This window comes from Pseudonaja textilis, chromosome 1, assembly GCF_049901715.1.
Source record: "Pseudonaja textilis isolate UNSWEBS1 chromosome 1, rPseTex1.2, whole genome shotgun sequence".
NCBI classification, from domain to species: Eukaryota; Metazoa; Chordata; class Lepidosauria; order Squamata; family Elapidae; genus Pseudonaja; species Pseudonaja textilis.
Genome location: NC_141990.1, coordinates 2,726,847 through 2,752,275, shown reverse-complemented (window position 1 = coordinate 2,752,275; position 25,429 = coordinate 2,726,847). Strand labels below are relative to the sequence as shown.

At 44.2% G+C, this 25,429-nt stretch overlaps 1 protein-coding gene across 2 annotated transcripts in view; it reads right to left on the bottom strand.

The window, feature by feature from the left end:
- The window catches only part of GOSR1 (golgi SNAP receptor complex member 1), a 40,428-nt gene that overhangs the window by 10,849 nt on the left and 4,150 nt on the right, over window positions 1-25,429 (bottom strand). For both annotated transcript variants that reach the window (XM_026723049.2, XM_026723050.2), the window contains exons 3-6: window positions 24,895-24,982; window positions 22,147-22,254; window positions 18,142-18,233; window positions 13,792-13,866 (exon numbers count right to left, since the gene is read on the bottom strand). In XM_026723049.2, the coding sequence (XP_026578834.2) occupies window positions 13,792-13,866; window positions 18,142-18,233; window positions 22,147-22,254; window positions 24,895-24,982 (363 nt within the window). The remainder of the gene's footprint in view (window positions 1-13,791; window positions 13,867-18,141; window positions 18,234-22,146; window positions 22,255-24,894; window positions 24,983-25,429) is intronic.

The following is a 25,429-nucleotide window of genomic DNA, read 5'->3' as shown; positions in this document are numbered from 1 at the left end:
GGGTTTTTTTTGGGGGGGAGGGGGCTTCCATGACCCTCCCTCTCCTGAGCGGTTGCGGTGGCTCTCACCTCACGAGAGGCTGTGAGTTCGATCCTAGACAGAGGTAGATATTTCTTTCTCTGGGCACCGTGAGAATTATATCTGCTGAACAAAACTCCACCCTGGCAACGGGAGAGGCATCCAGCCAGGAAAATACTCTACTAGCTCCATTCACTTGCCCAGGCTCCACCCTGCAAGGGATTATGACGGGGTCGTTCAAAGGAGACGATGAAGACCACCCCACTTCTTCTGCTTTTCAAATACGAACAGAATCCCACCCTGAAGTCAACAGTATTTTCGTGGGGTTTTTTTTCTTCCTGTCTCCACTTTTTAATGAAAATATCGCCCATTCCTTGGCGGGGAGGCCGATGTTCGTTTCCATGCCACATTTTAAGAGTTTGGGTTGGGTTGGGAGGTGGAGGGGGGGAACCAAGGCTGAACAGATGGCCGGGGCTGATTGGCTCACGCTGTGGAGTTAATATTGTGAAAACGAAGAGAAAGCGGGCAGAAAAATAAAGAGTGATCTCACTGCCTCGGTAGTCCAGGGGTGGGTGGGGGGGTGGGAGAGGGGTGGTGGTGGAGAGAAAGGTGTTTTTCTGCTAATCCTGGGAAAAGAGATATAGCTTTGTAATTATTGGTGCGCAATTACTGTAATTGCTTCAAAGGAAATTGGAGGCTTATATTTCTTTTTGTCTTTTCTTTCGGGACTTTATGGTTTTCTCTCTCTTGTCCCTTCTCTCTTTTTTCTGTATTAGTTTTGATTATCTCTATCTATCTATCTATCTACCTACCTACCTACCTACCTATCATCTGTCTGTCTACCTACATACCTACCGTGTCTGTCTGTCTGTCTACGGTGTCTGTCTGTCTGTCTGTCAATCTGTCTGTCTGTCTATCTATCTATCTATTGTGTCTGTCCGTCCATCCATTATCTATCTATCTATCTATCTATTTATCTATCTATCTGTCTGTCTGTCTGTGTCTGTCTGTCTGTCTGTCTGTCTGTCTGTCTACCTACCTACCTACCTACCTACGGTGTCTGTCTGTCTGTCTGTCTACCTACCTAAGGTGCTGTCTGTCTGTCTGTCTGTCTGTCTGTCTATCTATCTATCTATCTATCTATCGTGTCTGTCTGTCTACCTACTTACCTACCTACCTACGGTGTCTGTCTGTCTATCTATCTATCATCTATCTATTGTGTCTGTCTGTCTGTCTGTCTGTCTGTATCTATCTATCTATCTATCTATCTATCATCTATCTATGTATCTCTGTCTGTCTGTCTATATCTACCCACCCACCTACCTACCTGCAGTGTCTGTCTGTCTGTCTGTCTGTCTGTCTGTCTGTCTATCTATCTATCTATCTATCTATCTATCTATCTATCTATCTATCTATCTATCTATCATCTATGTACGGTGTCTGTCTATCTATTGTGTCTGTCTGTCTGTCTGTCTGTCTGTCTGTCTATCTATCTATCTATCTATCTATCTATCTACTATTAATTTAATCTAATCTAATCTAATCTAATCCAATTCAATCCAATCTAATCTACCTGCCTATCTCCTGTATCCATTCACCCCAAAATAAGAATAACTGGAGGCCAAAAGCAGCTGGCTGGGTAAGTCCACCCCTTCCCCAATTTCCAAAGTCCAGCTGCCAATTTCCACCCTGTCCTAAAGCACCCTGCCCCTTCCTTTCTCACCTGGCAAGGTGGACGGAGAGCAGGCTGGGGTGGGGTGGGGAAACGCCCCCTTTTAAACCACCTCTTGAAAAGGGAGAGGCAGTCTGGCCACGGACTTCAGCAATGTGTGTGTGTGTGTGTGTGTGTGTGTGTGTGAGAGAGAGAGAGAGAGAGAGAAAGAGAGAGAAAACTAGGCAAGTTTCCAAGCACGATGACCGCTTGAGTGCAAAGGGGATGAGAAGTCCGTTTACGGTCAGCCCTCTTCTGGGTGTGTGTGTGTGTGTGTGGCGCGTCTGCAAGAAAGTTCCAGAACAGCCAAGCTGGTTGAGTCACCCCCAAACCAGCAAGGCTGACGTGGGTATCGGAAAAGACACATTTCTGAGAACGTATGCTGGAGTCAAGGAGTAACAGAACAGAACCACAGAGTTGGGAGGGGCCTTGGAGGTCATCTAGTCCAACCCCCCACCCGCTCAAGCAGGAGAACCCCCCCCCTCCCATGCCGTTTCGGACACGTCTGCCGTTTCAACTGCAGTGGTTCACCTAATAACTCTGGCAAGGAAGGTCGTGGAATGGAAGGGGCAAGACTCACTTAACGACTGCTGTGGGTGAGCAAAGGAGAAAGGAAGGTCTCTCTCTCTCTCTCTCTCTCTCTCTCTCTCTCTCTCTCCTTCTTGGGTCCAGCATCCAACCCTCAGATCCAATGCCACTGAAACTCGAGGATCTATTCAGAACCACAGAATACAGGTGGTCCTCGACTTACGACCACAGCCGAGCCCTGTAACGTCTGTTGCTAAGTGAGACCGTTGTGAAGTTGAGTCTCGCCTTTCTGGCCACCGTTGCTAAGCGGAATCAGTACGGTTGTCATGTTAGGAACACGGTCGTTAAGCGAATCCGGCTTCCCTCATGGAGTTTGCTGGTCAGACGGTCGCAAAAGGGGATCACATTGCTTTCCCCCCCCCCGGGGGATGCTGCGACCGTCATAAATACGAGTCAGTTGCCCAAGCATCAGGATTTTGATCATGGGACCGCGGGGATGCTGCCATGGTCGTAAGCATGAAAAACGGCCGTAAGTCCGTTTTTTTCCAGTGCCGTTGGAACTTTGTAACTCGAAGACTAACCTGTACGAGAATCTTCCCAGACTGGCCGTTTGCATTTGGACCAGTCCAGATAAAGCTCCACAGCATTCCAGGGACTTTTGTGTCTACGTAAGGATTCCAGACTCCTTCCCTGTTTGACTCCTTCCCCTCTTGCCAACCATCTCGATGCTTCTCTGTCTGCGGGTCCCTCCTAATTTTCTCAGGCATGCTCAGTGGCCTCCTCATACACTCTAAATACACTAAATACTCAGACGCAGACTTCAACGGATAGCTAGAACTGCAGGAAAAACAATAATGGCTACCAACCTTCCTTCCATGCAGGGCCTGTATCCTACACAAGTCAAAAAAGAGGGCTGTGGAAATATCTACACACCCCTCACACATCCCGGACACAAACTGTTTCAACTCCCACCCTCAAAATGACGCTATAGAGCATTGCACCCCAGAACAACTAGGCACAAGGGGAGTTTTTTCCCTGAACGACATCACTGGGCTAAACAAATAATTCCCACAACACTTTACTAAGACTGCATTACTGTTATTCTTCTCATCCTTCCTATCACCTATCTCTTCCCACATAGGACTATAACCGCGTTGCTTGTATCTTTACAATTTATAGTGTTTTATTTGTTTCCTAGTATGATCTGATTGCTTATTAGTAACCTGTGACTATCACTATGTGTTGTATCTTATGATTCTTAAAGAATGTTTTTTTCTTTTATGTACAGAGAACATATGCACCAAAGACAAATTCCTTGTGTGTCCAATCACACATGGCCAATAAAGAATTCTATTCTGTTCTGTTCTATTCTATTCTACTCTTCATTCCATTATCTATTTTATTCTACTCTATATTCTATTCTAATTTCTTATTCTATTCTTATTTCCTATTCCATTCTTATTTCCTATTACCTATTATTTCCTATATCTTATTCTATTCCTTTTTTCTAATTCTATTCTATTCTTATTTCTTATTCTATTCTAATTTCCTATATTCTATTCTATTCTTATTTCTACTTCTATTCTATTCTTCTTTCTTATTCTATTATTCCCTATTATTTCTTCTTCTCTCTTGCTTCTCTTCCCCCTCCCTTCCATTCTAAATTCTATTCCTATTCTATTCCTATTCTATTCTATTCTATTCTATTCTATTCTATTCTATTCTATTCTATTCTATTCTATTCTATTCTATTCTATTCCTATTCCATTCCATTCTTTATCCTATCCTATTCTATTCTATTCTACATTCTCTTCTCTTCTACATTCTCTTCTCTTCTATTTGCTTCTATTCTATATTCTATTCCATTCCATTCCATTCCATTCTATTCTATTCTATTCTATTCTATTCTATTCTATTCTATTCTATTCTTCTTTCTTATTCTATTCTTCTTTCCTATTATTTCTTCTCTCCTCTCCGCTTCTCTTCCCTTTCCTTTCCCTTCCATACTAAATTCTATTCCTATTCCTATTCTATTCTAATTCCATTCCATTCTTCATTCTATTCTATTCTATTCTATTCTATTCTATTCTATTCTATTCTATTCTATTCTATTCTATCCTATCCTATCCTATCCTATCCTATCCTATCCCTAATTCTATTCCATCCCATTCCATTTTATTCTATTTTCCATCCCATCCCATCCCATTCTAAATTCTACTCTATTCTTGCCACTTGGACGACCATCGCCTGCCTCTCTGGAGGACCGTTTCCCACACAGAGTGACCCTCTCTCGCCGCAACAGCCACCCGCTTCCCCTCGCCGTCACCCCCCCCCCAAAAGGAACAGGTCTAAAATGAACTTAAAAAGAAATCCCCAGGCGTTCACGCAAGGCATTCCGCCCCCCCGCCCCCACCAGCTACATCTGTCAGAAGGCATTCCAGTAATTTGCTAATGGCCGAGGCCGTCTTCCCCCTTTCCATCTTCTGGGCAGGTTAAAGCGGCGGAGCCATTTGCTCCTGCCGCAGATGCCATCTGGACCGAGCGAAGAGGCGATAAATGCCATTACGGGCAGAGGTAAGGAAGTTTAAAAAAAATTTTTAATTGAAAACAAACAAACAAACAAACCCAGAAAACGTGGGGGGTTTAATACCTCAGATGGGAAACAATGAAAAGGTGAAGTCATCCTCCGCGCTCATTAAAAAGGATGGGAAAAGAAGACGGACAGAAGGAAGAATCGGGCAGGGGCGAAAAAAATTGGAGAAAACAGGATGTGCTCCTAACAAGTATAAACAAATACAGAGAGTTCTCGAATTAGGACCACAACGGAAGCCCCAAATCTCTGCTGTTAAGGGAAGCCTTGAAGTGAGCTGTGCCCCCATTTTACGGCCTTTCCTTGCTGCAGTTGGTTTAAGTGAAATCTCTGCGGCAGTGAAGGGGAGAAGCTGGTTGTTAAGTGAATCGAGCTTCCCTGTTAACTTTTTCCTCGTCAGAAGGAATCTAGTATTTATTATTTTTAGCAGCATTGACATTTATGTGCTGCCAAAGGTGCTTTTTTTACCTCTCGAAAGGCAACTGGGCTTTCTTTGTTTTTCCTTGAAGAGGTTTTACTTCTCATCCGAGGAGCTTCATCCGTTCTGATTGAATAGTGGAGGGATTTATATTCTTTGCAGTCCTCTGGTCGTTTGTGCTCTCTCTGAGAGTCATTGTTGCCGCTTGGAAGTTCATTTTTTCCCCCCCAGGTTTACTTGAACTGTGAATTTGGAAGTAACTTTGGAAACCGGATTTGCTAAGTGAATTTTGTCTCATTTTACCACCTTTCTGGCCACCATTGTTGTTGGGTTTTTTTTGTAAATTTTATTTGAGTTTTCACAAAGAGAAAAAAAATACAAATAAAACATCTTTTTTGAAAGTAGCGTAATCCCGGGTTACATTTCTTCGTACAGACACAAATTCAAGTTCATGTTTATGTTCTATTCCGTATCTTATTACTATTTTACATTTTCTTCATAGCTTCTCCCCTCTTTTAATTTTCTCAATTTTAATTATCACATCTCAATTCAAATCATTGTATTTATATTTTTTGTCTGTCCTGTTTCAATTATCTATTAAAAACAAAGTTTCTCCTGTAGTTACTGATTGGAGTATGACGCCTTTATATCTTTTAAGTTCATCCATTTGACTCTTATTTAGGCCTCAATATATACTCTAAAGTTATAACATTCAATATAATACATAACTTCCATTCGGATTCTGCATGGTACATTCTTAAAATACACACTATATTCTTAAAAAAAGAAAAAATTATAAATGTATGTAATTAAAATAACACATTCCATTCCAATTCAATTCTATCATTAATATTAATATTCATTAAAATCTTAACTTCTTTAACATTACTTTTCAATTAAATATCATACTTCTATGGGAACAATTTCCATAATTAATTCCCCCCTTCACTGATATTTTATAAAACATTAACTAATTAAAATGTTCCCGTTCCTTCCTAATTCAATTTTCTCATTTATTTTATTTCACTTATTTTTCACTAAATTACACTATTTTATCTCTCATTTTAATCATACATTGTTTCCAATTTTTTACCGTTATTTCTATTACTAATATAACAATACAATCTTATGTACCTTTACAGAATCCTTTTTTCAGTTAAATTTTCACCCATTATCTCTAAATAGGTCCTGTTTCTTTATATCTCGTTCCGGTCCTTTATAACTTCTTTTCCTTTCCTTCTTCCCTCTCTTCTTCTCTGTCCCCTTTTTACCCCCTTGTCTCTCTACCTCTATTTCTCTCTTCTGTATTCCCCTTTTCTGTTGCTTTACAGTATTATACTTAATTTTTGAATTATTTTTCTTTTCTTTGGTTGTTTTTTTAAGTCTTAAATTCTCCATTCTCTTTTCCCCCCTTTCCTTTTTCTTCCCCACATAGAATTACTTGTTCATTAAAGATGGCTTCTTCTTTGTCCCAGTCTTCTTGTTTTGCAGACGTTTCTTGTTGTTTCTCATAGTTCCAAATCTCCATTTCTAAGAATTGAAAAACGCAGCCAAAAGAACCCTTCCCTTCTTGTGCATCTTCTTTGTACTTTTTAAGTTCCATTTTTGATTCATCCAGAAGTGATGCCATTGTATAAATTTTTAAACAACCACCCGATTAATTTTAGTCATTCAAGTGCAATAACCAAGAATCCAAAAATCACCAAGTAATCCAAATACACGCAAGCTGTTTCTTTTTGCTTTTTTTTTCACTTTCTCTTCTTGGGTTTACTGTTTAGTTACAAAGTTTCAGTTAAAATGCATCTTTTAGAAGTCTTGTTGAAGTTTTACTGTAGGTTCTTTTTAATTCCAGGCAGTCTCCTCCCTCTTCCAGATCCTGCCCTTTTATTCTTTTTTCTCCTTTCTTGCCTATGAGAAGAATTTTAGTGTACAGAAATCTTTAATATCCCTTTGACATTTTGTTTTATTTTCAGCTTAATTGCCTGTTGATGTCAAAGCGGATTTTTCCAATTTCTTTTTTAAGTCTCTTAGTTGTCAGTATAGGGAAGGAGAGAGAAGAAAAAAAAAAAACCAAACCTTTCCCTTTTCACTTTCCTTCGTTGCTTCTGACTCTTCTTTGGGAGCGATGTTATTTTTTTGTAAGTTTAAATTCCAAGGTACTTTAGTTGTTGCTTTTACAATTTAACCCGGTCAGCCAAAACTTTCTCTTCTTATCTTCCTCCTGCACATTCTTTTCCAGTAGAGTTCTTCTTCGTGGTGGCCATTTCTGACTGCCGCTGCAACCGCCTTTGGGAAAGGGAGTAATGGCCAGCTGAGGAGGAGAGATGCGGCTCTCCTCAAACCTGCTGGCGGTCTCCCCCATCTTCACCACCTCTACGGGGGTGGCTTAGCCCCGAAACCAGCCAGTTTGGGGCGCTCCAGCGGCGAGCCCAGACCGAAACCTCGCATGATCGCGGATTTCTGTCTGTCGACGAAGAGACTTCAAACTGGAAGCCCTGGCCACCATTGTTAAGTGAATCACTGCAGTTATTCAGGTAGCAACCCGGTTGTTAAGCGAATCCGACTTCCCTCATTGACTTTTGCTCGTGAGAAGGTCGCAAAAGGGGATTGCACGACCTCGAGACGCTGTGACTGTCATAAACATGAATCCATAGCCAAGCGTCCGAATTTTGATCATGTGGGGATGCTGCAACGGTCATAAGTGTGAAAAACAGTCATAAGTCTCTTTTTTTTTCAGTGCCGTTTACGGCCTCTCTTGTCCACCGTTGTTGAGTGAATCGCTGCAGTGGTTAAGTCAGCAACTTGGTTGTTAAGTGAATCTGATTTCTCCCCCGACAAAGTGAAGTCGCAAAAGAGAATCCCATGACTCTCCCAGGACACTGTGACCGTCATAAATACGAGACCCTTGCCAAGCGCCTGAATTTTGATCCCGGGGCCACGGGAACGCTACCAGCACCGCAAATGAGGAAATGGTCCTAAGTGCCATTGTAAATTCAAATGGTCACTAAATGAACCGTTGTAAGTCGAGGACTGCCTGAACTTACCCTGGATTCAGCTTTCCGACTTAAAAACATACGCTGGATTGAAGAACAGTCATAAGTCGCATTTTTTCCAGCGCTGCTGTAACTTTGAACGGTCGCTAAATGAGGCGTTGTATGTTGAGGACTTCCTTCTCTTTTTTTTGAAAAAGTTTTTTTATTTTTATAAAGAAAAACAAACAAATAAAAACCATCTTTCAGTTCTCCAATGTGTCGGTTGGGTACATATATCTTGTGCACATAATAATATCACACATTTCTAACTTGTTTATACTTATAACCATTCCAATCGATATTTTATATCACACTGGTCAACTGTTATATTATCATTAACATTGTAATTATTATCTTTCAAAAATATATTCCATCCTCACCTAAGTTACGTTCATTCTCTTATTCAATCTTAATCGGTCAGTTATAATATGTTATTGCTATTATCACGTTTCAGTTTATATCTAGCCATTCACAGAATAAATTCCAAATCTTATAATAATCTTTTTCTTCCTGTTCCCTAATTGCCATTGTCAATTTACTCATTTCTGCACATTCCATGATTTTCTTAATTGTTTCCTCTTCTGTCGGAGTTTTTCATTTTTTTCCAATTTTGTGCAAATACAATTCTAGCTAATTAATCATCTAGCTGTTAATACATTGATAATCAAATAAGTTATCTCCATCAGGCAAAATTCCCAATAAAAAATATCTCTGGTTTTAAATCTATATGTTGTTTTATCATTTTTTTCCAGCCACATGTGCTTTCTGGTCCAATATTTTTTAGCGTCAATGCCATGCCCACCACATATGGTAGTATGATCCAGGTGTCTGATGGCATTTCCAACACTTCGCCAATTTGTCTTTGAACATCTCGGCTATTCTCACTGGAGGTAAGTGCCACCTGTAAAATATCTTATACAAATTCTCTTTGTAGGCCGCTGAATTCCTGTACAGGTAGTCCTTGACTTACAACACTTCATTTCATCACACAGACACACACACACCCAAACTACAAATTAACAGATCTAACAGATAATCAGAGTTGGAAGGGACCTTATAGGTCATCTAGTTCAACCACCCCACCCAAGCGGGAGACCCTACACCATTTTTGACTGATGGCAGTCCAATCTCTTCTTGAAAGTCTCAAGTGATGAAGCTTCCACAACTTCCGAGGGCTTGGAAGGGACCTTGTAGGAAGGGACCTTTGTAGGTCATCTAGTCCAACCCCCCCGCCCAAGCAGGAGACCCTACACTATTTCTGACAGTCTCTTCTTGAAAGCCTCCAAGGATGACGCTCCCACAACTTTCAAAGGCAACTTCCATGGGTTGATGGTTCTCCCTGCCAGAAAATTTGTCCTTATTTCCAGGTTGAATCTCTCCTGGATCAGTTTCCATCCATTATTCCTTGTCTGGCCTTTGGGTGCTTTGGAGAATAGCTTGACCCCTTCTCCTCCTCTCTGGGGCAGCCCCTCAAATACTGGAAGATGCTCTCCTGTCTCCCCTGGTCCTTCTCTTCCCTAGACTAGCCAGGCCCGGTTCCTGCAATCGTTCATCGTATGTTTTAGCCTTCAGTCCCCCAATCATCCTGGTTGCTCTTCTCTGTACTTTTTCTAAACATCTTTTTTTATAATGTGGTGACCAAAACTGGATGCAGTACTCTAGGTGTGGTCTTACTAAGGCTTTATAGAGTGGTATTAGTCCCTCCCTTGATCTCGATTGTGTCCCTCTGTTAATGCAGCTTAGGATTGCATTGGCTTTTTTGGCTGCTGCTGCACAACATCGGCTCCTATTTAGCTGGTTGTCCACTAAGACTCCGAGATCCCCCTCCCAGTTCCTGCTACTGAGCCTGGTTTCACCCAGTCTATTATAGGTGTCCTTTGGGTTTTTCTTGCCTAAGTGTAGGACTTTCCTTTTCTCTACACTGAATTTAATTTTGTTAGATAGGGCCCAGGGTTCTAGTCTGTTGAGATCCCTCTGGATCTTGAGCCTATCTTCCTGGGTGTTGGCTCTTCCTGCCAGCTTAGTATCATCTACAAATTTGGTAAGTTCCCCTTCTATTCCCTCATCTAAGTCGTTAATGAAGATATTGAAGAGTCCTGGGCCTAAGACTGAACCTTGTGGCACCCCAATGCTTCCTTCCTTCCAGGTAGACGTAGACCCGTTAAGGGCTACTCCTTGAATTACAGGATGCCACAGGGAAAACAGATAAGAGATAATCAGAGTTGGAAGGGACCTTATAGGTCATCTAGTCCAACCCCCCCTCCAAGTGGGAGACCCTACACCATTTCTGACTTCTTTTTTTAAAACTTATTCTTCTGGTGCTTTTTTTGGCGGGCGGGGTGGGTGGGGGGAAGAAAAAGGCTGTTTTCCAAAGCCGCAAAGAGTAAATCGAAGAATAAAGAATAAAATAAAGAGATGGGTTGGAAGTGCGGTAAACCAACAGAATGCTGACCGAAAAAAAAAATCCATTTGTTGCTTTGGCCTAAAAGCCACTGAGTAATCTCATAGCAAGCCAAAGCGAGCGAGAAGGGGTGTCTTTGGCCAGAGGAAAGAGAGGAAAATTTTTTTCCCTTTTTGGCACAGGAGGAAAGCTTGGCCTCCGACACAGCTGGCCAATTAACGGTTGGTGAAAAGCCGTTCTTAGAAGGGAAGACGCAGCTTGCATCAATCAAGGGTTTTCCCCCATCCTCCTCTATTTTTATTTTTTTCCTATAATGAAAGTGTTGTGGTGCCTCGTTGCAAAGATGGAAGATTAATGGACCAAGGTAAAACGAGGGATTTTGGCAGACAGGTGTTGTTCTGGAAGGGAGCTGCATCTGCAAGTTCTGGAGGAGGAGGGGAGGAGGAAGAGGGGAGGAGGAAGAGAGGAGGAGGAGGAGGAAGAGGAGGAGGGAGGAAAAGAGGAGGGACGAAGAAGAAGAGGAGGAGGAGGAGGAGGAGGAGGAGGAAGAGGGGAGAAGGAAGAGGGGAGGAGGAAGAGAGGAGGAGGAGGAGGAGGAAGAGGAGGAGAAGGAGGACAGGAGGAGGAGAGAGGAGGAGGAGGAGGAAGAAGAGGAGGAGGAGGAGGAGGAAGAGGGGAGGAGGAAGAGGGGAGGAGGAAGAGAGGAGGAGGAGGAAGAGGAGGAGAAGGAGGACAGGAGGAGGAAGAGAGGAGGAGGAGGAAGAGAGGAGGAGGAGGAGGAGGAGGAAGAGGGGAGGAGGAAGAGGGAGGACGAAGAGGAAGAGAGGAGGAGGAGGAAGAGGAGGAAGAGGGGAGGAGGAAGAGAGGAGGAGGAGGAGAGAAGAGGAGGAGGAGGAGGAGGAAGAGGGGAGGAGGAAGAGGGGAGGAAGAAGAGGAGGAGGAGGAAGAGAGGAGGAGGAGGACGACGGCAGGAATAAAAGGGGAGAAGGAAGAGGGGAGGAGGAAGAGAGGAGGAGGAGGAGGAAGAGGAGGAGAAGGAGGACAGGAGGAGGAAGAGAGGAGGAGGAAGAAGAAGAGGAGGAGGAGGAGGAGGAAGATGGGAGGAGGAAGAGGGGAGGAGGAAGAGAGGAGGAGGAGGGAAGAGAGGAGGAGAAGGAGGACAGGAGGAGGAAGAGAGGAGGAGGAGGAAGAAGAGGAGGATGGGAGGAGGAAGAGGAGGAGGAAGAGGAGGAGGAGGAGGAAGGAGGAGGAGGAGGAAAACAACTGTGGCCCTCTGAGTTTGGTGGTTTTCTTGCAGACGTCTCATGACCCAACTAGATAATATCATCAGTGTTAGAAGGGAAGAGGAGGAGGAAGAGGGTGGAAGTGGTGGTAGTGAAGGAGGAGAAGGAGGAGGAAAACAACTGTGGCTCTCTGATATTGGATGTTTCCTTGCAGACATTTCATGACCCAACTAGGGAACATCATCAGTGCTAGAGTGGCAGGAGGGTTTGTGAGGAGGAGGAGGAGGAGGAGGAGGAGGAGGAGGAGGGCCTTCCAACTCTGTTATTCTGTATTCTCTCTGCGGGGTTGGACTAGAAGACCTCTAAGGTCCCTTCCAACTCAGTTATTTCCATCCTTGAGCAGAGTCCCAAAGACACGCTGAGAAACTGCTGTGATTTTCCATCCGCTTGCAGTCCATCTGCCCATCAGCAGCAGGGAAAAAAAACAAGAAATAAAAGAATCCTGTCCGGTTTATGTTATACGCACACTTCATTGCAAAACACCACAACGGGCTTTTGTGTGTGTGTGTGTGTGTGTGTGTAGGGGAAACCAACATTTGATAACCTCCCCAAAAGGGACCATTTTTGAAGGAACGGCGCCCCCTGGAGGTGAGATGCCGCGGCTGTCTTAGACAGGGACTTTTTCTTTATCAAACCATGATAGAAATACAACCCAGGTAACTAAACGTCACGGGAGCACAACGGACAATCCTGCATATATATATAAGTCGGAAAGCTGAGTCCAAGGCCAGTCCAGGCAGTCCTCGACACACGCTTCATTTAGCGACCATTCAAGTTACAACAGCACTGGGAAAAAAATGCGACTTATGAACCACTTTTCAATCCTGCATATGTTTGGGAAAGCGGAGTCCAAGGTAAGTCCAGGGGAGTCCTCGACTTACAATGGTTCATTTAGTGACCGTTCAAATTTACAGCGGCGCTATAAAAAAAATAATGATTTAGGATCATTTCCCCCCTTGCGACGCTGGCCCCGGGATCAAAATTCAGGCACTGGGCAAACTTCTCGTATTTATGACGGTCACAGAGTCTTGGGAGGGTCATGGGATTCTCTTTTGAGACTTCACTTTGTCGGGGGAGAAATCAGATTCACTTAACAACCAAGTTGCTGACTTAACCACTGCAGCGATTCACTCAACAATGGTGGACAAGAGAGGCCGTCAACGGCACTGAAGAAAAAAGAGACTTATGACTGTTTTTCACACTTACGACCGTTGCAGCATCCCCACATGATCAAAATTCGGACGCTTGGCAACGGATTCATGTTTATGACGGTCGCAGCGTCCCAAGGTCATGCGATCTCCTTTTGCAACCTTCTCACGAGCAAAAGTCAATGAGGGAAGTCAGATTCACTTAGCAACCGGGTTGCCACCTGAATAACTGCAGTGATTCACTTAACAACGGTGGCCAGAAAGTTGGTAAAATGGGACAAAATTCACTTAACAAATCCGGCTTCCAAAGTTACTTCCAAATTCACAGTTCAAGTAAACCTGGGGGAAAAAAAATGAACTTCCAAGCGGCAACAATGACTCTCAGAGAGAGCGCTAACAACCAGAGGACTGCAAAGAATATAAATCCCTCCACTATTCAATCAGAACGGATCAAGCTCCTCGGATGAGAAGCAAAACCTCTTCAAAGAAAAACAAAGAAAGCCTTTTGAAAAAGCAACATAAAAGCCGGTGTGTTGAGTTACTGGTAAAAATAATAAAAGGTGGGGGGATAAAGACAAAATCAAGAAACGCAAATTGGGAAGCAACGGATTTAGCAAGGCGGCTCCGAAGAGAACAATATCCCGCGTGGGACGCCAACTTACTTTCGCAGATGTTCGTTCTCCTTCAAGAAAAGTTCTGTTCGCCTGTTGTTGACACCACAACTGCTTTTGTATGACCTGGAAGGTGTGAGGATAAAAATGAGAAGAGAGGTGAAAAGTGAAATTCTATTAGAAAGCGGCTTGCTGTCAGGATTCCGGCAGTCGCCCCTAATTAAATCATGAGCCTCGAAGCCGAGCTTCAAAAACTTCGAAGGATTTATTAGGAGCGAACATGTCGGCACGACCTGCATGAAGCCGATTTTGAGACGCGTAATTTACTATCACCTATGACCCTGTTTCCCCCACCCCACCCCTCGGGGTGTATCATAATTCATATTCTCCAACCGAAACACGTTCATAGCTGAGAGTCAACAATCACGTTCTCCAATTAGGAATTTTCCCAGCCGAAATTCCAGTTGCTTCGTTACAATCCTTGCAAGATGTGAATGGAATGCACTTTTGGTTTTAAGCTGCCAGCACTGCTCCTTCAAACTCCTTCTCGCCCCCACCACCCGCCTTTCTGTTGGCAACTATAGTTGACAAATTCAGATTTTAAATTCTGATTTTAAATACCTATTCCAACTATTTACAAAGTACCTTATGATTCTTGATGAATGCATCTTCTCTTTTATGTACACTGAGAGCATCTGCACCAAAGACAAATTCCTTGTTTGTCCAATCACACTGGGTCAATAAAGAATTGAATTCTATTCTATTCAATTCTATTCTATTCAGTTCTATTCTAATTCTATTCTCTGTTTTATTCTCTTCTAATTTCTATTCTATTCTTTCTAATTTCTATTCTATTCTTTCTAATCACTATTCTATTCTAATTCTTATTCTATTCTATTCCCTATCCCATCCCATTCTATTTAATTTCTATTCCTATATCCTTCCATTCTATTCTATTGCACCCTGTGACGATTAAGTGTTGCACCTGATGATTCTTGACTCTTGATGAATGTATCTGTTGAGGTAATTCCCCGTTAGGAGAATGAATACACACAGGGAGACATAGTGAGAGTAATGTTGAATAACACACACACAGCACACAGCTGCGCTGTATGGTAAAATGTAGGTTTTACTTCCAGTAAACGGTTAAGCAAAGTCCAACAAACAGTCCAACTCATACACGGTTATAGCAGTCAGTTTTCAGTCTAGGGATAATCCAATAACAAAGTCCAGTATCATAAACAGTTCGGTAACAGACTTACATCAAATCCAAGAATAACGATGATAAGCAACAGTCAATAGAGAAATGCAGGAATGGCAACACTCTGGGAAACCAGGTTTCTGGCTCCATCTTATGGCCATTTGAGGAACCACACCCAGTTACAATTTTAGTATTCCCTTAAAGAGACAGTATTAAAATGTCTATCCTGGTTTATATATTTCCAACCCAACTGTTAGGTGACTTACATTCCTAACAGTATCTTTTCTTTTATGTGCACTGAGAGCATTTGCACCAAGACAAATTCCTTGGGTGTCCAATCACCCTTGGCCAATAAAAAGAATTCTATTCTATTTTAATTCTTAAAGGGGCCACAGTTGCTCACTCCTGATTTATGGAGAACCGCCCAGCCTAACTGCTTTCTTTGGAATATTACTTTTCTAACCAATGGTGGGATTCAAAATTTTTTTACTACCAGTTCTATTGAGAGCGCGCTTTGCATGCGTTGTGCGTCGTATTCAAAAACTGTCCATTTTAAGCTTAAAAACGTAAAAGCGCTGGTGAGTAAAACAGCGTGAATCAACTGAGCTAAAACACAAGGAAATATAGGGCAGGAAACGGTGGATGGTCGGGGCCAATTTGCTCACTAGAGCTACTGTGTGAACCGGCAGATTTCACCACTATTTCTAATCCCTTTCAGCCGTGTGTGTGTGTGTGTGTGTGTGTGTGTGTGTGTTTGCGGCCATCGTAACTTTGAAAGCGGATCGTAAGTAGTTTTGGGGCATCGTAACTTTCAAACGACCGTTAAGCAACGGTTGTAAGTCGAGGACTCCCTGCATTGAACACAAGGCCAAATTTGCACTCCTTCACGTTCTCTCCTCTCTCTTTCTCTCTCTCCTCCATCTCTCTCTTCTCTCTCTCTCCTCTTTCTCTCCCTCCCCACTTCTCCTTTCTGTCTCCTCTCTTCTCCCTTCTCTTCTCTCTCCCTCCTCTTTTCTCTCTCCTTCTCTCTCTTCTTCTCTCCTCTCTGTCCTCCTCTCTCTTTTCTGTTTCTCTTCTCTCTCCTCTCTTCCTGTCCTCTCTCTGTCCTCTCTTCTCTCCCTCCCCTCTTCTCCTTTCTGTCTCCTCTCTTCTCCCTTCTCTTCTCTCTCCCTCCTCTTTTCTCTCTCCTTCTCTCTCTCTGTCCTCCTCTCTCTTTTCTGTTTCTCTTCTCTCTCCTCTCTTCCTGTCTCTCTCTGTCCTCTCTTCTCTCCCTCCCCTCTTCTCCTTTCTGTCTCCTCTCTTCTCCCTTCTCTTCTCTCTCCCTCCTCTTTTCTCTCTCCTTCTCTCCTCTCTGTCCTCCTCTCTCTTTTCTGTTTCTCTCTCTCTCCTCTCTTCCTGTCCTCTCTCTGTCCTCTCTCTTCTCTCCCTCCCCACTTCTCCTTTCTGTCTCCTCTCTTCTCCCTTCTCTTCTCTCTCCCTCCTCTTTTCTCTCTCCTTCTCTCCTCTCTGTCCTCCTCTCTCTTTTCTGTTTCTCTTCTCTCTCTCTCTTCCTGTCCTCTCTCTGTCCCTCTCTTCTCTCCCTCCCCACTTCTCCTTTCTGTCTCCTCTCTTCTCCCTTCTCTTCTCTCTCCTCCTCTTTTCTCTCCTTCTCTCTCTTCTTCTCTCTCCTCTCTGTCCTCCTCTCTTTTCTGTTTCTCTTCTCTCTCCTCTCTCTGTCCTCTCTTCTCTCCCTCCCCTCTTCTCCTTTCTGTCTCCTCTCTTCTCCCTTCTCTTCTCTCTCCCTCCTCTTTTCTCTCTCCTTCTCTCCTCTCTGTCCTCCTCTCTCTTTTCTGTTTCTCTTCTCTCTCCTCTCTTCCTGTCCTCTCTCTGTCCTCTCTTCTCTCCCTCCCCTCTTCTCCTTTCTGTCTCCTCTCTTCTCCCTTCTCTTCTCTCTCCCTCCTCTTTTCTCTCTCCTTCTCTCCTCTCTGTCTTCCTCTCTTTCCTGTTTCTCTTCTCTCTCCTCTCTTCCTGTCCTCTCTCTGTCCTCTCTTCTCTCCCTCCCCTCTTCTCCTTTCTGTCTCCTCTCTTCTCCCTTCTCTTCTCTCTCCCTCCTCTTTTTCTCTCTCCTTCTCTCCTCTCTGTCCTCCCTCTCTTTTCTGTTTCTCTTCTCTCTCCTCTCTTCCTGTCCTCTCTGTCCTCTCTTCTCTCCCTCCCCTCTTCTCCTTTCTGTCTCCCTCTCTTCTCCCTTCTCTTCTCTCTCCCTCCTCTTTTCTCTCTCCTTCTCTCCTCTCTGTCCTCCTCTCTCTTTCCTGTTTCTCTTCTCTCTCCTCTCTTCCTGTCCTCTCTGTCCTCTCTTCTCTCTCTTCTCTCCCTCCCCTCTTCTCCTTTCTGTCTCCTCTCTTCTCCCTTCTCTTCTCTCTCCCTCCTCTCTTTTCTCTCTCCTTCTCTCTCTCTTCTTCTCTCCTCTCTGTCTTCCTCTCTTTCCTGTTTCTCTTCTCTCTCCTCTCTTCCTGTCCTCTCTTCTCTCTCCTTTCTCTCTCTCCCTCTGCCTCTCACACACACACTTGTTTATAACAAGATCATGCCCTGTTGTTTTTGGGTGAGTGTGAAGCCTCAAAGGAATATATGATGTTATCTTAAGTTCAGGGAGCAGAGCTAAGTAAATACTACCATAATGCAAATCATTTATTATTTTATTAACAGCTTCAGAAAGACTGCAGAGTCCTGCAAACAGAAGTCCCAAATCCAAAGGCCTACAGGTAGTCCTTGACCTATAGCCATTTGTTTAGTGACAGCTCGACATTGGAAAAAAATGACTTATGATTGTTTCCCACACTTATGACCATGGTGGCATCCCCCCCCCGGTCACCTGATCAACATTCAGATGGATATTGACTCACATTTATGACGGTCCCAGTGTCCTCTGGGCTTGTGCAATCCCCTTTTGCGACCATCTGACAAGCAAAGTCCATGGGGAGGCCAGGTTCGCTTAGCGACCGTGTCGTTAACTTAACAACTGCAGCGATTCACTTCATAACGGTGGCAAGAAAGGTCGTAAAACGAGGCAAAAACTCACTTCACAAATGTTAAGTGGGAAAAATAATCACGTCACTTTTTTTTTGGTGTCGGTGTAACTACGAACGGTCGCTAAAGGAATGGCTTTAAGCCGAGGACCAGCTGCAATTAGAATAATATTATGAAAGCAATTAAGAGCAACTTACTCAATATCTTTCCGGACTGAGCCCATGAGGTTCTCCCTTTCCCGCACTGCCAGGAAGTTGGTTTTGGTTTTGTGGAATTCATGGGTGTAATCCTGTGGGGGAAAAAAAAAAAAAGAAATGATTCCAAATGGTTTGAGGACCAGGAGCTTATAAGAGAATAAACAGAATAGACAATAGTTCTTTTATTGGCCAAGTGTGATTGGGCCAGGGGTGGGATTCTACCAGTTTGCGCCTATTCGCTAGAACCGGTTGTTAACCTTCTAAGCAGTTCGGGGAACCGGTTGTTAGAAGAAATTACTGGGCTAATCCTGTAAGGAAGGCAGAAAGGAAACATTCTGGTGTTGCTTACAGAAACTGCCTCTCCGCTAACCGTTCAGACGAACACAATACAGAAGCCTGATGATGGCAGATGAGATTCTGCCGAAACGTTGCTGCAACTTTAAAAGCACAACTATAATGACGTGGGAAAGTACCCGAACAAAGCTGAATACCATACATGTAAGTACCCGCGAAAACTTAAGAAAACACACGCACATATACATACATACATACATACATACATACATACATATATTTGCCTTCAACAGATGCATTAGGGCTTATATTCGGGGAAACACAATTAAGGTTGGACACCCCTGTTTTAGGTTCTCTTGACACACACACAGGGTGATATCAGGGTGATCAGTCCGGCTGGACGACTCAACCACCAGTTCATGCACAAGGCAAGAGTGTGGGGACCGACGGTATCCGGCAGCAGCTGCAGCCCGCCAACTCCTTGGTTGGCGCACTCTGTGGTTGTGCAGCCCAGGTGAGTCGATTACCTGTCCAAGCAGCAGAGGCAAAAATGCAAGGGAAGGCAACGATCTTGGATGCGCTGTGCAGGCCGTAGGAAAGCCGAGAGGTGCATGTCAGGATTCCGGCAGTTATCCCATTTAAATCATGAGCCTCGAGCCAAACTTCCAAAACTTCCAAAGGATTTATTGGGAGTGAACGTGTCCGGCACTGCCTGGGTGCAGCCGACTCTGAGACACGTAATCCACTGTCACCCTTGACCCTGGTCTCCCACCCCAACCCCTGGGTGTATCATCATTCATATTCTCCAATGGGACACCTCCATAGCCCAGAGTCATCCATCAGGCTCTCCAGTTAGAATTTTCCGTGGCAGAAACTTCGGTCACCTGGTTACTATCTCTGAAAAACTAGGTATGGAACGCACTTTCGATTTCCAAGCTGCCGCACTGCTCTTTCAAACCCCTTCCCCCCCGCCATCCCTTTCTGTTGGCAATTCTAAAACGACCACAGAAATATTTTATGAGTTGACAACGCAAAGATGAGCCTCCCGCAGCCAGCCAGCCAGCCACTCCGGCCCAACCCTTGGCTTTCCCATGGCCAGTTTGGTGCATCCGGATCGCATGCCTCCTGCCCAGCCTCGACCTCCCCCCCCACCTGCTCTGGGATACGTAATCAACTCACCTGTGACGCACGGTCTGCCCAACACTGTCGGCCCCCACCACCTCTGGTGCTGGCCCTCCTGAACCCCCTCCCTGCCAGCTGATAAAATGACCTTAACTGGGGCTTATCTTTTGGGTAGGGCTTATATTAGGAGCACACTAACAAATCAAACTTGGTGTGATGACACGGTGCATGATACAAAAATAACACAAAAGCCACAAAAGAATAAATTCCTTTTCATGCCTCTAACTTGGCCCCCAATGTCCAATTATCTTCGGCTAGAGATCAAAACAGTCTGCGAAGGGCAGAAATGCAGTCCGAACCCAAAGTAAAGATAATTAGAAATTTAAAAAAAAAACCCAACACAAACCATGCTGAAGTAATTAACACGGCAGGCCAAGATAATAAATTGCAGGCTTGCGAAGGATAACACGGTTACCCACAGTTGGGAGGACACCAAAACCCAGATAAAGGTCAACCAAGATAACGCACGCTTTGCTTCCAGCAAGGAGGCGTGTGCAAATGCCCCCCTTATATCCTGTTCTCCCAGCTGCAACCAATGAAAGGTGTTGAGGTAATTCCCCGTTAGGAGAATGAGCGCATACAGGGAGACGTATAGAGAGTAGTGTTTGAATAATACACATACAGCACACAGATACACTGTACAGTAAATGTAGGTTTTTACTTCCAGAAAGTTTAAGCAAAGTCCAAAATAAGCAGTCCAAAAGTCATTCACAGGTAAAATCAGTCAGTTTTGCAATCCAGGGATAATCCAAATATCAAAGTCCAGTGTCAAAAACAGTTTAGTATCAGACTTACATCAAATCCAGTAATATCAGTCAATTAGAAGAAATGGAGGAACGGCAATACTTTCCAACAGAAGGAAACAGAGAGACACTCACACTCTCTTCTGAGACTCAGACTAAACAAACCAGGTTTCTGGCTCCATCTTATAGCCGTTTTTGAAAGCACACCTAATTATAGTTTTGCATTTTCTTAAAGATACAGCTTTAAAATGTTTATCCTGGTTTTTATATTTCTAACCCAAATAGCTGTTAGGTGACTCATATTCCTAACAAAGGGGATCAGGGCCCTTTTCTCTCCCGTAAGCCATGTTGCTCCCTTCTCCGTTCCTCCCTGCGTGCCCTAGGATGAAGAGGGTATCGGCTGGGGTCTCCCTTTGACTGCCCAGCTGGACTGCGCCCTTCCTCCGTTTCTTCCACGGCCACCAGAGCCATATTCCCACTCCCTGTCAACTGCTCAATCTCCCCCTCGTAGTAAGACTCCCTCAACGGCATGACACTAGGGTTTATTTTCCGGGTAGGTCTTATTTTCGGGAAAACACGGTAGGAACTTTAAGACTTGTAGACGTCAACTCCCAGAATTCCCCTAATAAACATTAACGCTTAAATTGATTTAAAAATGACCCAGATGGGAAGGAAAGAAACTTTGCAACATTTTTGTTTAATAATTTAATTTTTTTTTTTAAAGCTGGGGAAGAGATCTTTCCCTGGCTTTGTGAACAGGAATGTTTAATGTTTAACTCTAAAAGGCTCGGCAAATATACAGGGAATCCTCGACTTACAACAATTCATTTAGTGACCGTTCGAAGTTACAGCAGCACTGAACAAAGTTGACTTAGGGGCATTTTTCATACTTGTATGACGGTTGCAACCTCCCCGTATTCACTGTTCAAAATCCTGAGGCTTGGGAACAGGCCTGTGTTTATGATGGTTGCAGTGCCCCAGGGTCAACTTTCGCGACCTTCTGACCGGCAAAGTCAGTGGAGAAGCCAGATTCACTTAACGACTGTGTGACTACGGCAGGGATTCGCTTAAGAACGGTAAATTAACTCTATCCACAACTTACAAGGAGAATTTATACAAAATTGTTTTATCGCTGGCACCTACTGCCAGCGAGACTTGCCAAAACGTTTCCTAATAACCCGGCAAAGCTGTTGGAAATGTGGATATGAGCAGGGCACCTACTATCATATGTGGTGGCCCTGCCCAAAGGCAGAAAAGTATTGGAGGAAAATTAGTAATTGGCTTGAAGAAATCACTAAAGTTAAAATTGAATGGAAACCAGGAATGGACAGGCTGTCATTGGAACTTAAAAAAAGAAAGAGGAATCAGAATATTACGAGATTTGGAATTGTTGGTATAATTGGCTAGAAGACAGACATGAAATTAATAAAACAAAGTCAAATAAAAAGGTATGACGGAAACTAGTAACATTACATGTAATTAGATTTGTAATATTATTAGATGAACCTTTGTATTATATCTTTAAAGTAATAACCGTGAAAGAGTATCTTGCATTGAGTGAGAAATGTCAGATTGAGCGAACGCTGTTTTGCTTAAGTTGCGATAAGTGGAAAGTTTGATGTTACTGTATTTGTACACATTTGTTTAATAAAGTATTTTTATTCAAGAACTCACTTAGCCGATGTCTCGCTTAGCAACGGGCACGTTCGGCTCAATTGCAGTCATAAGTCGAGGACTGTCTGCAGATGGGGGAGCCGAAAGCCCACGCTCAGGGAGACTGCCTTACCTGTAAGATGTCTCTGTGCCGCTGCAAGGTGTGCATCAGAGCCGCATTGAGGGAGGGGACACCAGCGCTGTTGGTGTACTCCGCCATTTTGTCGTTGACCGCTGTCAGCTACGAGAGAGAAAGGAGAGCGTTAGCGGCTTTGAGAAACAGGAGCTTTTTGTGGATCTGTGACAAACAACTCAATAAGCAGCAGACTTGACATGATGCATCAAATATATTGACAAATAATCAGAGTTGGAAGAGACCTTCTAGTCCAGTGGTTGCTAACCAGTGGGCCAGGGACCACTGGTGGTCTGTAAGAAAATGTTGGTGGTCCAGAGAAATGTCCCCCCCAAAGCAATTAATCCAGGCTGCGCAGGAACACAAGGCTGCGCCGCCCACATGGCCCACGAGAAGACAAGGCTTGCGCCGCTTGCATTGTGAACAACACGAGGTAGTGAGGGGAGGGGGGAAAGGGCGGAGGGGGGGGAACTTGCCCCATGCGCCTCGCCCGGCCAGCGAGCTGCTTCTTTCCACTTCTTTCTTCTTCTGCTTGTGGCTGCACGAAAGGAAAGCAGCAAAAGTCTTTCTTTCTATCCCCCAAACTCCACCAGAAATGAGTCATGGGGACCCTGCAAGGCCTCCTGCCCCAAGAGGCTGCGCCGGCAAAGACTCATTTCTGGCGGAGTTTTGGGGGAGAGAAAGAAAGACTTCTGTGGCTTCTGCTGCTTTCTTTGCATGAAGCCAAAAGTCTCTCTCTCTCTCCTGAGAACGGAGCTGGAGACGGAATCCTGCGATCCCAAATAAAGAACGATCGGTAGGAAAACGGGGTGGGGAATTTCCCTGCAGCCTTTTGGGGGATTTTCCCAGGGTCTCTGGTCCACGGGATTTAAAAGTATGAGTTTGGTGGTCCCTGAGGTGGAAAAGATTGGCGACCTCTCATCTACTCCAGCCCCACCCACCTCATCCAAGCAGGAGACCCTTGATTAAAAACCTCAAATTCCCCCTTGCTGGCTGGGGAATTCTGGGAGTTGGAAGTCCCCAAGTCAAGTTGCCACAGACATCCCTGCGTTAAACCAATTGTTATTGTATAAGCCCATTGTCTCGACTTAAAACTGGGCACAATCCAACATAGAATATTTCTGATTTAGGTATACTCCTCGACTTACTAGCAGTAGCACTTAGATTTATATACCTCCCTTTACGCCCTTTCTGAGTGGTTTACAGTGTTAGCGTTTTGCTGGTCGTTTGCATTCTTTTTAGAGAGCCGTTAAGGCCACTTGCGGGTCTATCCGCGTCCTCGGGGTCACCGGAGTGGTGCAAATGGATGTGGAGACTTCTTGGCTGCAGGATGTTTTCTGCCCTGCGTCCCTTCGCCAATGAAGACAGGCACGGTCCTGTTGAGGACGGGTTTGTGTTGCCTGCATCTCAAACGGAAGCGCACATGGTTCCTGTAGTCTGCAATTTTTTCTGGAAATCCATTCTTCCTCCCACACCATTTGAAGGATGTTCATCTCATAGCTAAATATCTATTTGCATCCTTTTAGAGCAGTGGCAGTCAACCTGGTTCCCGCTGCCCACTAGTGGGCGTTCCAGCTTTTATGGTGGGCGGTAGGGATTTTGTCCCCTCCTTTATAAATCCCCATTACTGTGGAACCGGTGGGCGGTGAGCGAAAATTTTACTGCTAACAGAGATACAAAAGTGGGCGGTAGATATAAAAAGGCTGACTACCCCTGTTTTAGAGGGTCGTTGAGGCCACCGGGAGGTCTCTCTGTGTCCTCAGGGTCACCTGAGTGGTGCTAATAGTTTTGTCATGTCCCTGTTGGGATCTGATTCTGAGGGGGAGGTCGAGCAGCTGACAGGGAGTAGGAGTGTGGCTCCGGTAGCTGTGGAGGAAACTGGAGAAGGGCAAAGTCCAGCTGGGCATTCAGAGGAAGACCCAGGCTCATCCCCTCTTCATCCTAGGATACGCAGGGAAGAACGGAGAGAAGGGAGCAACATGGCTTACGGGAGAGGAAAGGGCCCTGATTCCCTTCATTAGCTGCAGCTGGGAAAACAGGATTTTAAAAGGGCGTTTGCAAACAGCACCTTGCTGGAAGCAAAGCTTGCATTATCTTCGTTTGTCATGTCTTATCTGGGTTCTGGCGTCCTCCCAACTGTGTATTTTTCCTTATCTTTTGGAAGTCTGCAATTCCTTATCCTGCCCTGTCTCGTTAATTGCTGCAGCTGTGGTTTGTGTTGGTTTTTAATTTATAATCTATATGTACTTTGTGTTCGGACTGAATTTCTTCCCTTTAAAAACTGTTCTTGGCAGAGGTTTTTTTTTCCTCCAGCCGACGATAACTTGGACATGGGGGGCCAAGTTGGAAGTTTTAAAGGGACTTTACCTACTTTTGTGACTTTGTTGCTTTCGTGCCACGTCCCTTTGGGTCAGTCACCACAAGCTCCTCTTGTCTCCATTTTTTTTTTCCTCTGGAAAACCATTCCTCCTCCCACACCATTCCAAGAACTTTTATCCCAAATGGGATAAATCTCTACCTCTGTAGAGATTCTCTGCCATCCAGATCCTGGGTTGTCTCAAAGGGGCTTTTTTTTTTTAACCAGGAAGCAACGGGACCTTCCTTGTTTTTTTTCTTTTGAAGACATTTCGCTTCTCAGCCGAGAAGCTTCTTCGGCTCTTGTAGTTGGGACAACTACGACTTGGATAATAATCGAGAACCTCCACAGACCTTCAGTTTTTTTCCAGCAGGAGTCAGAGCTGGTCTTACCTTCCCCAAGAGTTGCTCAATCTCCACAGCCATCGCTTCAAACATGCGGTCTTGGCTGGATCCGTTCAGAAGAGGCGTTGTGTCCGAGCTGAGCAAGGAACAACACAGAGGTAGCGTTAAATTTTAACATGTGGCGGGAAATCTTCGTTCACATTTGTTAAGAGTGTTATCCCACCTTTATTACCTTGTAAGAAATTCAAGGCAGTTGTTGTAATGACGAGGCAGTCGAGGTGTTTGATCATGATCAAATGAATCATGATGGACTTTATTGGAGTCTAGTCTTGCATTTATACACATTTTTAGTAATCCTCCAACATCGGTTAACTTTAGTTTCTGCTCAGCTTTCGTTACTGTTTAGCATAGTAATTTACACAATTAATTATCTCTAGTTAAAGTCTAACATATGTTTACTTCCTCTCTCTAATCCTTCTTTGCATTAGTGATTTTGTTTGCCTGAGTTGTATTTGCTTTGTAAACATTCATTACCTGAGGTTTGCCATCAAGATAATGACATTCCTGCAATTACAACTCTACA